General features: G+C 31.5%; 1 protein-coding gene across 1 annotated transcript; it reads left to right on the plus strand.

Moving 5' to 3' along the window:
* Window positions 1-5680: 5680 nt before the first annotated feature.
* LOC111370005 (probable terpene synthase 11) lies at window positions 5681-11673 on the plus strand. Its single transcript, XM_022991722.1, has 6 exons — window positions 5681-5936; window positions 6917-7289; window positions 7590-7808; window positions 8145-8283; window positions 8723-8974; window positions 11168-11673. The coding sequence occupies exons 1-6, from the start codon at window positions 5681-5683 to the stop codon at window positions 11453-11455; spliced, it is 1527 nt and encodes a 508-aa protein (XP_022847490.1). The 3' UTR covers window positions 11456-11673.
* The last annotated feature ends 842 nt before the right edge of the window (window positions 11674-12515 follow it).

Genomic DNA, 12515 nt, shown 5'->3' on the forward strand with positions numbered 1-12515 from the left:
TTTAAACCCTTATGAGTGATTTTGAAAAATCAAATGCTCAGCTTCATTATTTCTATAGTGGATTTAAGAAGATTGATAACATGATAGGTCTGCACAAAACAATTGGAAACAGAGAAGATTTGTTCTCATACTGCTTCCTTTACTAACAATAATGGTTTACCAGCCACCCTCAGGGCACATCTCCAAGTGGTAAAAGGGAAGGGTGGAGAAATCCAGCTTTGCTTGAGGCTACCGCGTCAAGGGTTCGAATCCTAAAATATGGATTTGGCTCTTAGGTAAGTGCAAGTGTACAAGCAGCCTTCCACCCTATACCTTTGGAGGCATAACCTGCGATTTACCTCCCTCACGATGCTCCAGGGCAGGGGCGGTGGGGGACCCTTAAGGTTGGGATTCAACCTTTTTTTTAATAATGGTGTACAGCCTCGATCAAACCTAATGTACAAAAATTGAAATCCAGTGTTACTCCTAGGTTTATCCCCATGTGTCATCATAAATGCAAGTTAGAACATATAAGACCTAAGTGTTGCAAGCTCCTAAGTAGGAACAAGACCAAGGATGCAAGTGCCCAAAGACCAAAATCATATGTACAAACATAGGTTTCCTCCCCCTAAGGTTTAGAATTTGAAACCTAGGCTTACTCCTAAATTTGTTCGCACTTGTCATAATTGTGGTGAGTTAGGTCACATCAAACCTAAGTAACGGAACCTTTTGATTATGAGCAACAAAAAATATCTGACTACTTATGTTAGATTCTTGACTAATCAAATGAGTCACTTGACTGAGTTAATGACTCAATTAACTAAGATGACATTTTGATCTAAGAAAATGTAGGTCAAGAAGAGTGAATTCATAGATCGAAATGATGATATTAGTTGCGTTATTGCTTGTGTTTCTCTTATCTTTACGGTAAGAGCTTTTCTAAGCTTTATTAGTTAGGCATTTAGCTACATACATCTACTTTAATCATCATATCCACTTATTCATATATGCACTCCATATTTTTTTCCTTATTTTTTGTTTTATTTAGCATTATTTTTTTATGAAATATAAAAATTCGAAAAAAATAATTCAAGTAATATTCTTTTTTGAAAATGTTTACTTGGGATCAAGTGTTAATATAATTAAGAAATAGTAAATAAAACTTCTATTAGCTTTATCTAGAACTTACTTGGAGTACTTAATATAGGCTATTGCACGTATTATATGCACTACACACGTTAAACTCTTGTAAGTGGATTTTGACCGCATGTGTGAGATTTGGGATGACGGTAACTTATGTGGTGGGTTGACTTTAAATATGGAATAACATTTAATACCTAGTGTCTTTTAAGTCAACTTTGTAGTCATCGATCTAAAGCTAGATATGGCAATCATGTAGAAAACTTAATAAAGAAGAGCGCATGTAATATTTGAAAAATAAAAGAGAAAATATGTGTGTGCACTCACAAATAGAGGGAGAAAAAAATTATACAATTAAATATGAGTTTTTTAATTAAAAAAAGTCCTACTGGCACTAAGTTTGCCTTCGTAATTTGAAGAATATATTCATTCACCAGTGATTCTTTGCACGTCTTTTCCCAGTGATTCAAGGTTTTGAGGCTTGGTTACATAAGTTTAATGGCACTTTTCACACATAAATAACTAATACAATTCATTCCATTTAGGTTCAAGATAAATTATGTGAGAAAAGTTTATTGTTTATGAATTATATATGTATTAGAAAGTTGCTCATGATAGTATATCTAAAAAATGCATGAAAAAAGAATTTGTCTCCAAAGAAAGGAATATTTTCTCCCATCATATGTTTTGCAAAATTTTGTATATTTTTGTATGTGCATATACCTTTAACTCATTACCCTTCATGGTATTCATGTCTATATTACTATTTTTCTTCGTTATTCGAGACAAAAGGGTGGGTACCAATATATCTAGGGAGAGAAATTTTTGAAAACTTTTATTTAATTTGACGATTTAATATGAGTTAGGGGAAAAGCTAAGAATTTTTTCTCACATTGATATTATGTTTGATTAGGTGTTTTGTCTAATTTGGATATCGTGTTTTACGTTGGTAGTTCTACTTTATTACTTGTTAATTTTCTTTTACTTTTCATGTGATATTGTTGTTTTCATGTGTTTCAAGAAATAAATTTGAAGGATATTGAAGTAAATTTTGTACAATTGTTCGGTAGATTTTTTCTTTGACTTTAAAATAAAAGATTTTATCATGGAATGTCAAAGGGGGAAGTTGTTAGGTCCAAATTATATAATTGGCAATCTCTAAATTTGTAATTGATAATTTTCTTAGTCAAAATCCTATTTTAGTTGAATTGTATTAGGAGTTAATTGAGTTGTAATTAAAGTCAAAATAGTTAAGGGTTGGTAGTATGATCCTTGGAGTAAAAAATGTTAAAAAAGATCACGTATAATCAATAAAATGCAATTAGGAGTCAAATGAATGTCAAAATTTTGCACGAGTTTGGCTCCAAATTCTCAATCATAAGTTGCAATGCATTTTCCACATGGAAAGTATTCAAATTTTAAAAAATCTATCTTCTAGAAGAATTGTAAATATTTGAATTAGCTTATCAACGTACTTTAAATCGCCTCAATCGGATATCAGAAGAGAAAGTTATGACAAAAATATTGACTATTACTCAGCTGCCACTCACTTGGCGCTTGACTGGCGTGGTTATTTGAGGAATAATAAAAATTGATTTTTCAAGTTGATTTGAGTTTCTTTTCATCCAAAACTCTACCTATTATAAATGTATACCCTATGGGACGTCTAAAAGTTTGCTTGAACTATATTTTGATAATAGAGATCATTCATTGAGAATCCAAACATCATTTTATTGATTTCTTGATTTAACCACTATATTATTTCTTCATTATTCAACCCATATATCGATCCAATTAGTAGAGCCTTGTTGTAACTTAAGAGTTTGTTCTTTGAAAGCCAAAAATATATTTCAATATCTCTTGCATGAGTCTACAAGATCAAATTCCACAAAGAAAGATCCTTGGTCAAACACCAAAACAAAAGAGTTCCGGAGTTTTGTAAGAGACTTGAAGTTCAGCACTTGAGAATGATGTTTGTTCTTTTTGATCCACATGAAGAGAAAAGTAGTTCAAAGTTCTTAGAAATGCAGGGGTGCACAAATGGAGGAGTTCCTTGGTGATTTACAAGTTAGATGTGAGTCAGCTAAAATTTAACAATGTAGAGACATATTGTAACTTTTCTAGCGAATTTTATTGGCAAGTTTGTCCGGAGGTTTTTTTATCCAGTAAGGAATTTTATTTTGAGTGATCATATTTGGTGTCATTTACTTTTTATTGCTTTTGATCGTAATCTTTTCTGATTATTTAAATGTATAAATTAATTGAATTAATACCCTAGTCAGACATTAATAAGTGACTTGTTGTTTGTTATTGTTTTAATTCCGCACTTGGGTCTAAACTATACGACAAATCTAATCGTTCAAAAATTCCAAAACAATTGTTCATTCAACCTTATCAAGGGCACACACGCATTTAGTAAATCTCCATAGAAACCACCTTCATCAAAATGACATAATAATCAAAATCTGGCTGCCATCAAAGTCTTGATTTATTAATTTAATAACTAATTTCCCATATACTTGTTTACCAACCAGCTCATCAGCTCATGTGTTTGCATTTGGGGACGAAATATTTTATACATCTCTAATTATTTATTTGGAAAGCTATTAGATGTTCACAAGGACCATGTGAATGATTAACAATGAACCTTCTTCGAAGTGACCTAGAAAAGCCTATACATGACCAATTAGAAAATAAGATTTGATTATTAATTCTGTAACTACATATTAGTTACCAATTCTCCCTTTGGCACGTTCCAATAATGAAAATCTGAACCGTACCGATTATTTCTTTGGCTGCTTATGAGCATGATAGTTTTAGAACTTTATCAAATATTTCTAAAATCTATTTTTTCTTATTTTCTAGATAATAGTCTTACAGAATCGTAATCAATTTTTCAAGGTTCTAATAGACAAATATTTATAACCTTTTACTGTTTTTCCAATAAATAGTTTGTAGACCATATTGGGAAGCTTAATTTATGGAATAAACCCCATTTGTTATTTTTCAGTATGTATTTCAAAGTCTACATTATCTTTTGTTTGCAATAAGGAGTTGAAAGAAATTAAGCTGGAACTTACACATATATATAAAAGACTTCAAAGCAAAATAGAGATGCCATGTTTGAAGAAAAAATACCTTTTTTCTTGACATTAAATTGGACAATCAATTTGTTCTTCCTAAGTTTTATATACATGGACCAGTTATTCAATTTAGTTATCCGAAGTTTAAACTGCTTACCTAGTTATTCTCGTTTGATCATTTTGATACAAATAAGGTTAAATTTATAAGAATTATTTGATGCAAAAAATGGGTATTTTATGCAATATATAATATTATGTTATTTCGAATTCAGCATACCAAATCCAAATTACTTTTAACTAACTCAGTTAATGTATGTCATATAATATAAAATAAATTAACCTAATTTTTTGGGGGGTTTTGATCATTTGTATTAATTTTGTAAAACTTGTCCATGTTGCCTTAAGCAATGAACAAATAACCAAATTGAAACAACTTAAGGCGGCTAATGATAATAAAAAATAAAAATAAAAATAAAGATTAAGAAGCGGAAAACAAGAAAATAGGTACTAATCAACTAACTTGGAATCAATTAATTAGTTGAATAGTTGATAAATTAATTTAGTCCTTGTTGAGGTGCTATATGCAATTATATATATAGGAAACAGAAGTCAGGCCAAACTATTTATTGTTTCTCGCCAAATCTGGGGCTATATAAAGTGGTGACTAACTGACGTTATTTCTTGTGCAGATTGTTGTAAACTAAGAAGACAGTTTCCTCTCATCTTTCCATCCTTTGTAGTTACATCCACTCTAATATTATCATTGAGCTCTCTAATATAATAATAATGCAATGCACTTTCTGATAATTTTTCTATTTCTATCCGTATATTTTTTTCCTCGTTCAATGCTCTATGCTTGTATTCTTTCTTTTGACATGCTACTCTTTCTTATAACTTTTTTCCCCATCGGGCAAAGTTCTCTTTCTTATCGTAACTTCTTGTATGAAGTTCTACTTACCCTTGTAGTTTCCCATTCGACATGTTTATTCAGCATATTATTCTTTCTTATAGTTTTCCATTCAATAGGCTAACCAAACCTATATTTCTAGTCACCAGCCTTATAGTTTTTCATTTAGGCGAGCTACATAATTTTTCAATTAAAACTTTTCTGTCTCTTACATTTTCTCCTTTTAATATACTATACTTTTCGTAACATTTTCATTTAACACATTATTTTTCGTTTAACATGCTACCCTTTCTTGCATTTTGAATTAGTGTGCTATCATTTCTTATTATTTTCTTCAATGCTCTATCCATCTCATGAAATTGTATTTTGACACGGGACCCATTCTCATACATTTTCAATACAACCCTACTTTTTCTTATTTCTCTTTAACATGATACGTCTTGTAATATTTTTGATAATTCGATACTCTTTCTTATAATATTCATTTAACTCATGATTGTTTAAAAAAATTTCATCTAAGGCAATCCTGATTTTATCGTTCTTGGAAAAATACATGTAGGTACTTCACACAATGGAAAATATCAATTGCAGCGAGAGGATTGAAGAACTCCGGGAAAATACCCGAAAAGCTTTGCGAAGAGCTTTGGACCCAATGGCAGCGATGGAGTTGATAGATACACTTCAGTGGCTAGGAATTGCATATAATTATGAAGAAGAGATTGATTCATGGTTGAATAAGTTAATAAATTGGGATGCTGGAGATGATCTCCATGCCACCGGACTACGATTTCGACTGCTTAGGACTGAAGGCTTGCCTGTTAGCTGTGGTACATCTTTTTCTTTCTTTCTTGATATTCTTTCAAAAAATGTAAAATACCTCCGGAATATAGGATGCCTAATTTAAGAAGATTGGAAAAAAATAAGTCAAAGATGAAAAATAAAGCAAAACATAGATAAAAGAATTAGAAAATTCTGCTTTAAATTATATTATTGTGTCGGCATAATGTCCCGCTTCCTGCTTAACAGTTAGACAATCAATTAATGGATATATTCTACAAAAATGCTATGCATAATTTTATATATTAACATTATTCTTCTACAATCCATATTGTCTCCAATTACAAAAATATCCTACTATGGATAATTACCCTATCATCTTCATCTTACCTATAAACATGGCGGTGATAGTCCTAAACTTCCAACTGGGCTTACTTGGAGACCTGATAATCTGGTCCCGAACTTGAAAGTGCTTTTCTAATAGACTAAAAAGGGAAAAATAAAAAATAAAAAAATAGCACTTTTTCTTCGCTTTTCAAATATATATTCTCAAAAGAATAATAATTTATTTTTCACTTAAAAAATAAAAAATATCTATGTGTAAGAAGATTAAAGTAGTTTGGTCAAATAATAAAGTGTTGATGAAATAATCTACACCACTCAATTCTCTAATAATTTTGCATGCAGAATAAGATTAAACTTGAAAACTCATAATTAATGGCAAAATCAGAAGTCTACTGTACGCTATAAGTTATTAGACAACTACTAGCTAAATTACATATCTTATAGGATAATATCGGGTTAAAAATAATGCTACATATACATAACAAAGTTTTATACATATTGATGAAGTGTCAAAAAAAGAGTGGAAATTTTTTTTTCCTTTTTTTTTTTTTTTTTTTTTTGGGAAAATTTTGTTGGAGAAATTCTGACTCAATCATTTCTTTCCATATCATGATATATAAATCATTTTGTGCAAGTAACACAAGTGGTCCAATTAATTATTATTTTTCTTCTTAAATTGGAGCAGATGTTTTCGAGAAATTCATGGAAAAGAATGGAAAATTCAAAGAGTCCATTAGCCAAGACACAAGGGGCCTTTTAAGTTTATATGAAGCATCGTCCTTGGGTGCAAGTGGAGAGGATATACTTTCTGAAGCCATGAGATTTGCAGTAACTCACTTGAGACTATCAATACCGAGCATGGGAAAACAGCTCTGTAGACAGGTGACCCGAGCGCTTGAGCTGCCTAGACACCTAAGAATGGCAAGGCTAGAGTCCAGACTCTATATTGATGAATATAGCATGGGAAGCAATTTCAGTCAAATTCTTCTTGAGCAAGCAAAATTGGATTATAACAAGGTTCAGTCCTTGCACCAAATAGAATTGGCCGAGTTATCAAGGTAACATTATGCTTTCTGCCTGCTTATATGTTTTACTAGAGAACATTGAATATGACTCACACACACACACACACAAAAACACGTGACAAAAATTTGTTAAGCTTCAAGTCTTGTACTGTCCATTATTCGAGTTTAATGTAACAAAATATGTGCGCTATATAATCTGGATATACTTTTTAGCGGGATTTCAAGTATTCATTTTAATTTCAAATATTTTTTTCTCGATTTACATAGAATTCATTGATGTTATCTACTTTTAAATATAAGTTAATTTCTTATGAAGATTTCCTATGTTTTTAGATGGTGGAAGCAGTTAGGCCTCGTGGAAAAACTCAAGTTTGGACGTGATCGCCCTATGGAATGCTATTTTTGGACCGTAGGAATCCTTCCAGACCCCAAGTACTCGCAGGCGCGTATTGAGCTAGCAAAAACCATTGCCATTTTATTAGTAATTGATGACATTTTTGACACTTACGGATCCATAAATGAACTCCTACTCTTTAATGATGCAATTCAAAAGTAAGTACTATATCTACCCCTTGCACAATTGGACCCTTTCATAAGCCAAGGATACTGCGCAAAACATCTGACAAATTCTTGTACATGTGTCTCTTTATATATTTCTCTAGCCTCTTTAGTTTAGCAAGATAAATCATATGTTAACAGACAATTCTCTGCATCTAGGATTCAGACTAGGGCTATTCTTCTACAGATAGAAATTCCTTTTGAATAAGCTAATAATCTATTTAGAATATCATGAATTAACAAGATATTTGATTTATTTAACATGCTATTCTACATGTCTTGATTCTTAAATTTCATATAGTCTACTGGTGTAATATTTTGGGTTTGCAGATGGAATCTTGATGCAATTGAACAACTTCCAGCATACATGAAAATATGTTATATGGCACTGTACAACAATACGAATGAGATTGCTTACAGTATTCTCAAAGAACAGGGACGAAATGTGCTTCCATCCCTTAAACAAGTGGTAACATATTTCAGTACATTTTTTTCTTTCTATTGTCATCCATCTTGTTTTATTTTTAATAGTTTTTCTAAGGATTCTATCTTCTACACTATTTTTTAGTATCTGGTTACATACAAAAGAATAGAATATTTTTGTTAAAATTCCCTATAACGTTGAAAAATCTCGTCCAGATCAAAGTTTACATTTGTATTGATCAGAAGTTCTAACATTATTTTTGTTCAAATTTACACTCTCCCAAACAAATAAAAGTTTACAATCAATTTCGATGGTGTAAAATTGTGCTTGGTTCAGTTTAATCCTTTTAAGATATTACCTACGATTTTCCTTTTTGAAATTCCCAAATTTTATTTTGTTACAGTTCATCATATATATAAACAAATCATCTACCGTTTTGGTTAACATGATAGTGATGAAAATTTCCAAATTTTATTTGTCACAGTGGATGAACACCATTGAAGCTTTTATGATTGAAGCCAACTGGTTTAACAGTGGACATGTACCAAATCTTGCAAATTACCTAAAAAATGCAGTGACTACATCAGGGTCATACATGGCCTTGGTGCATATTTTCTTCTTGTTAGGGGAAGGTATTAGCCATGGAAATGTAAAATCAATGGAGAAACCATACCCAAAGATATTTTCATGTTCAGGCCAGATTCTTCGACTCTGGGATGATTTGGGCACTTCGAAGGTAACTAATTACGTGCATTAGTCTTAACGATGAATGGGACAAATGTTTTCTTTAAATTGCTTATCAGTTGCAATGTTTTTCACCCAATCATACATGCAATATTCTTAACACCGAATCAGATATTTTGTACTTTTTTTTTTTTTTTTTTTTTTTTTTTTTTATCCCCTCCCCCCTTTTTTTTTTTTTTTTTTTTTGATAACCCAGGAACCCGCAGCCGCTACTGGCGACCAGTGCGCACTAGGTAAACCTGGGGGCTGGCACGAGACCCGCAACCACACCAGCCGGTTAAATCTTCTCCAAGGAGAAGGCGAATGTCTCAAGCGTGGGTTGAACCCTCGTCGAAGCCAAACCCAGTTTCCCAGGCCATGCCCTTTGCCAACTCGGCCACACGCTCTTGACTTTTGTACTTTTTATTATACACCAAGATGTCTCTTAGTAATGGCTGCTCAGATAATTTGAAATAGAGTAATTCGTCTCATTTTTGAGAAAGATAAAGCAGCTTTATATAAGACTTTCTAATTGAGATATAAATTTACATTAGGTAGTACAAAAAAACTAGTTTTGCATCAATCCAAACCTACAAAAAGGTTTTATAAGACAAAAAGGTCCATTTGAGCGCCTCAAAGCTATTATATCCAAACACTTTCATCAGATTGATTTATATATCCTAATTGCTTTAATGAATAACTAAAGAAAATGAATAAATGGAAAAGAGGAGAGAAACAATACTTTTTGAATCATTTAACTTGCCGTATAACTTAGTTTCAAGAAATCATATCTTCTACTAAGACATGTACCGTATAAGCAAATGCCCTTTTGAAAGATGATATTCAAGAACAAATGGACCTGTTCCTACTCCTTTTATTAAATGATCACTTTTTTAGTCACATTCTTTTTGAATCTTAAATTAATTAACACATCTTTACTCTGATGTTAGTTTGTGCCTATATATTAATCTGAAAAAGTAGCCAGGTTTTCCAATTTACAAAAAAGGGCATGGCACACAAAAGCCTTTAATTTAAATTCTATATTTTAGCCTTTTGTTTGGATTGAAATTTATAAATGATTTTATAAATTGAGTTAAAATCAACTATTAATTTCAACCATATATTTATAATTATTCACAGATTTCATGGTATCAACTACTATTCCGCTTTATAAGTTATTTATAAATTTTGCAAACGGAGAGTAAATTTTTTACTAATTCAAAATAGTGTCTATTGGTAAATTAAACAAAGTGACAAAAGTTTATTCTTATAGTTCACTCAATTTATTGGCATAAGGCCTAGATACTTCTTGCCGATCATCATCATGATAAAACAAAAGCCCTTAGTTAAAAATCTTATATTTTAGCATAAGGTCAGTTTTGTGGATAACGCATGGGATATGTTTTTCCAGACCTCAACTGCATGGAATGCGGTATCTCATTTTTGGGTTCATGAAAGTTTTTGTGGTTTACGCTTATGTTAATTATATTACAACTATAAATTTTAATTACTAGACCACATTATAATCACACCTTAATTAAAATATATTTTTAATAACTACGCCACAATAAATTTACAATTATACGAACCGTACAATAGTTTTCGTATTATTCTAATGATTTATCATTTCGTGGTTTTCAAGCATCATCATGAAATTTATAAATGATTTATGAATTGAGTTAAAGTCAAATGTCAATTTCAATACACTTTCATAATCATTTGTCTTTACTATTCATATTGTATTTACTGTTACTCTTGTAAGCCATATATACATTTTGCAAACTGAGGCTAATTTTTTGACTAATTAAAAATGCTATCTATTGATAATCCAAAAAACGTGACAAAAATTGATTCTTACAAATTTATTAGTATAAGGCTTAGATGCTTCTTGACTATCATAATCATCATCCCAAACAACTAAAGTAATTTTCAATATTTTCCCATACCAATTCACAAGGCATCTGTATATCTTATTTCACGAAATAGACATTTTCATTACTATTTTTTCTCAATAATTTAAGATTCGCAGTTCTTATAATATTCACTTTCAAATTCCCTGTAAAAATATCTTATTGCTTTTCAAAGTGTCGAAACAAAAGAGGGAACCACAAAGAGAAAGTTCAGTGAAATAAGAAAGAAGCAACAAACAGGAAAAAACTCTGTGTGAAAAACATATTATTTATTTCTATACGATTTTATTTGTCAGGAAGAGCAAGATCGAGGAGATAATGCTTCGAGTATACCTTTGTTCATGAAAGAGAAAAATTTACCATCTGAAGATGAAGCTAGGGAATGCATAATGCAACTCATTGGCAACTTATGGAAAGAGCTTAACACGGAGCTACTCAGTTCTAGCTTGCCATTACCCATCATTAGAGCTTGCTTTAATATGTCAAGAACTTCGGAAGTCATTTATCAACATGAAGAGGACAGCTACTCCTCTGGTGTGGATAACTTTGTTAAGTTCTTACTTTTAGAACCTATTGGTCTGTGAACACCAAAGATGGTGTATCTAAACATAGAAATTTATTTTTACTTTTACTTTTAATTGGCATCCAAGAAATAAATGTTGGTACTTTTCCTTTATAACCAGGAGCATAGATCCTGGATATTATGTTATTCGTGTTGGTTTGTCTCCCAAAAGAATATTATTTTGCTGTAACAGATTGACCATTTGTTTCATACTTAAATAAATATTGAATTCAAGGTTTATTTACTTCATTAAATGTAATGAATGTGTATGGTATTTTTTATTTTATTTTTATTTTTTTGGAAAGGTAAAGTAAGGTATTCCATTAAAACGTATCATTGAAGACAAATGGCACAATAAAGTTTGAAATATAATAACTACTGTTCAAACTTACTGGTACAAAACAGCATACCGGGAACTACAATATCCCTCACACAAGGGATAAAATAACAAAAAGCACATTCAGTCTCCCTCAAATGTGTAATTATAGGTGTGGTTTCTACACTTATTTGAACAGTCAAAAATGGATATTTGATCCAGTCGATTAACCAACATCATTTGCCACCTACCCAAACTCCTCCATCTCCACAAACCCATCCCAGCCACTTGTCAAACTCCTTCTAACCACACCGCGACCCTCGCCACCAAGTCTACAATGCTTCCTCAAAAGGCCTACTTAAACACACACATAACAGATATTCTCACCAAACCATTATCTATAATGATCCAAATTTTAAATTTTAGATCACTATCAAAAAACACATTCCCACATTAACTCTCTAATAGTCTCCCTCAAATGTGTAATTATAGGTGTGGTTTCTACACTTATTTGAACAGTCAAAAATGGATATTTGATCCAGTCGATTAACCAACATCATTTGCCACCTACCCAAACTCCTCCATCTCCACAAACCCATCCCAGCCACTTGTCAAACTCCTTCCAACCACACCGCGACCCTCGTCACCAAGTCTACAATGCTTCTTCAAAAGGCCTACTTAAACACACACATAACAGATATTCTCGCTAAACCATTATCTATAATGATCCAAAATTTAAATTTTAGATCACTATCAAAAAACACAT

Source organism: Olea europaea, chromosome 21, assembly GCF_002742605.1.
Source record: "Olea europaea var. sylvestris chromosome 21, O_europaea_v1, whole genome shotgun sequence".
Taxonomy (NCBI): domain Eukaryota; kingdom Viridiplantae; phylum Streptophyta; class Magnoliopsida; order Lamiales; family Oleaceae; genus Olea; species Olea europaea.

Bases quoted from the DNA above. Each gene is read 5' to 3' on its own strand.
- LOC111370005 (XM_022991722.1), top strand. From the start codon at position 5,681: ATGGAAAATATCAATTGCAGCGAGAGGATTGAAGAACTCCGGGAAAAT. The intron at 7,809-8,144 runs GTAAGTACTATA...TTGGGTTTGCAG, and splicing joins TTTAATGATGCAATTCAAAA to ATGGAATCTTGATGCAATTG. The intron at 8,284-8,722 runs GTAACATATTTC...TATTTGTCACAG, and splicing joins TTCCATCCCTTAAACAAGTG to TGGATGAACACCATTGAAGC.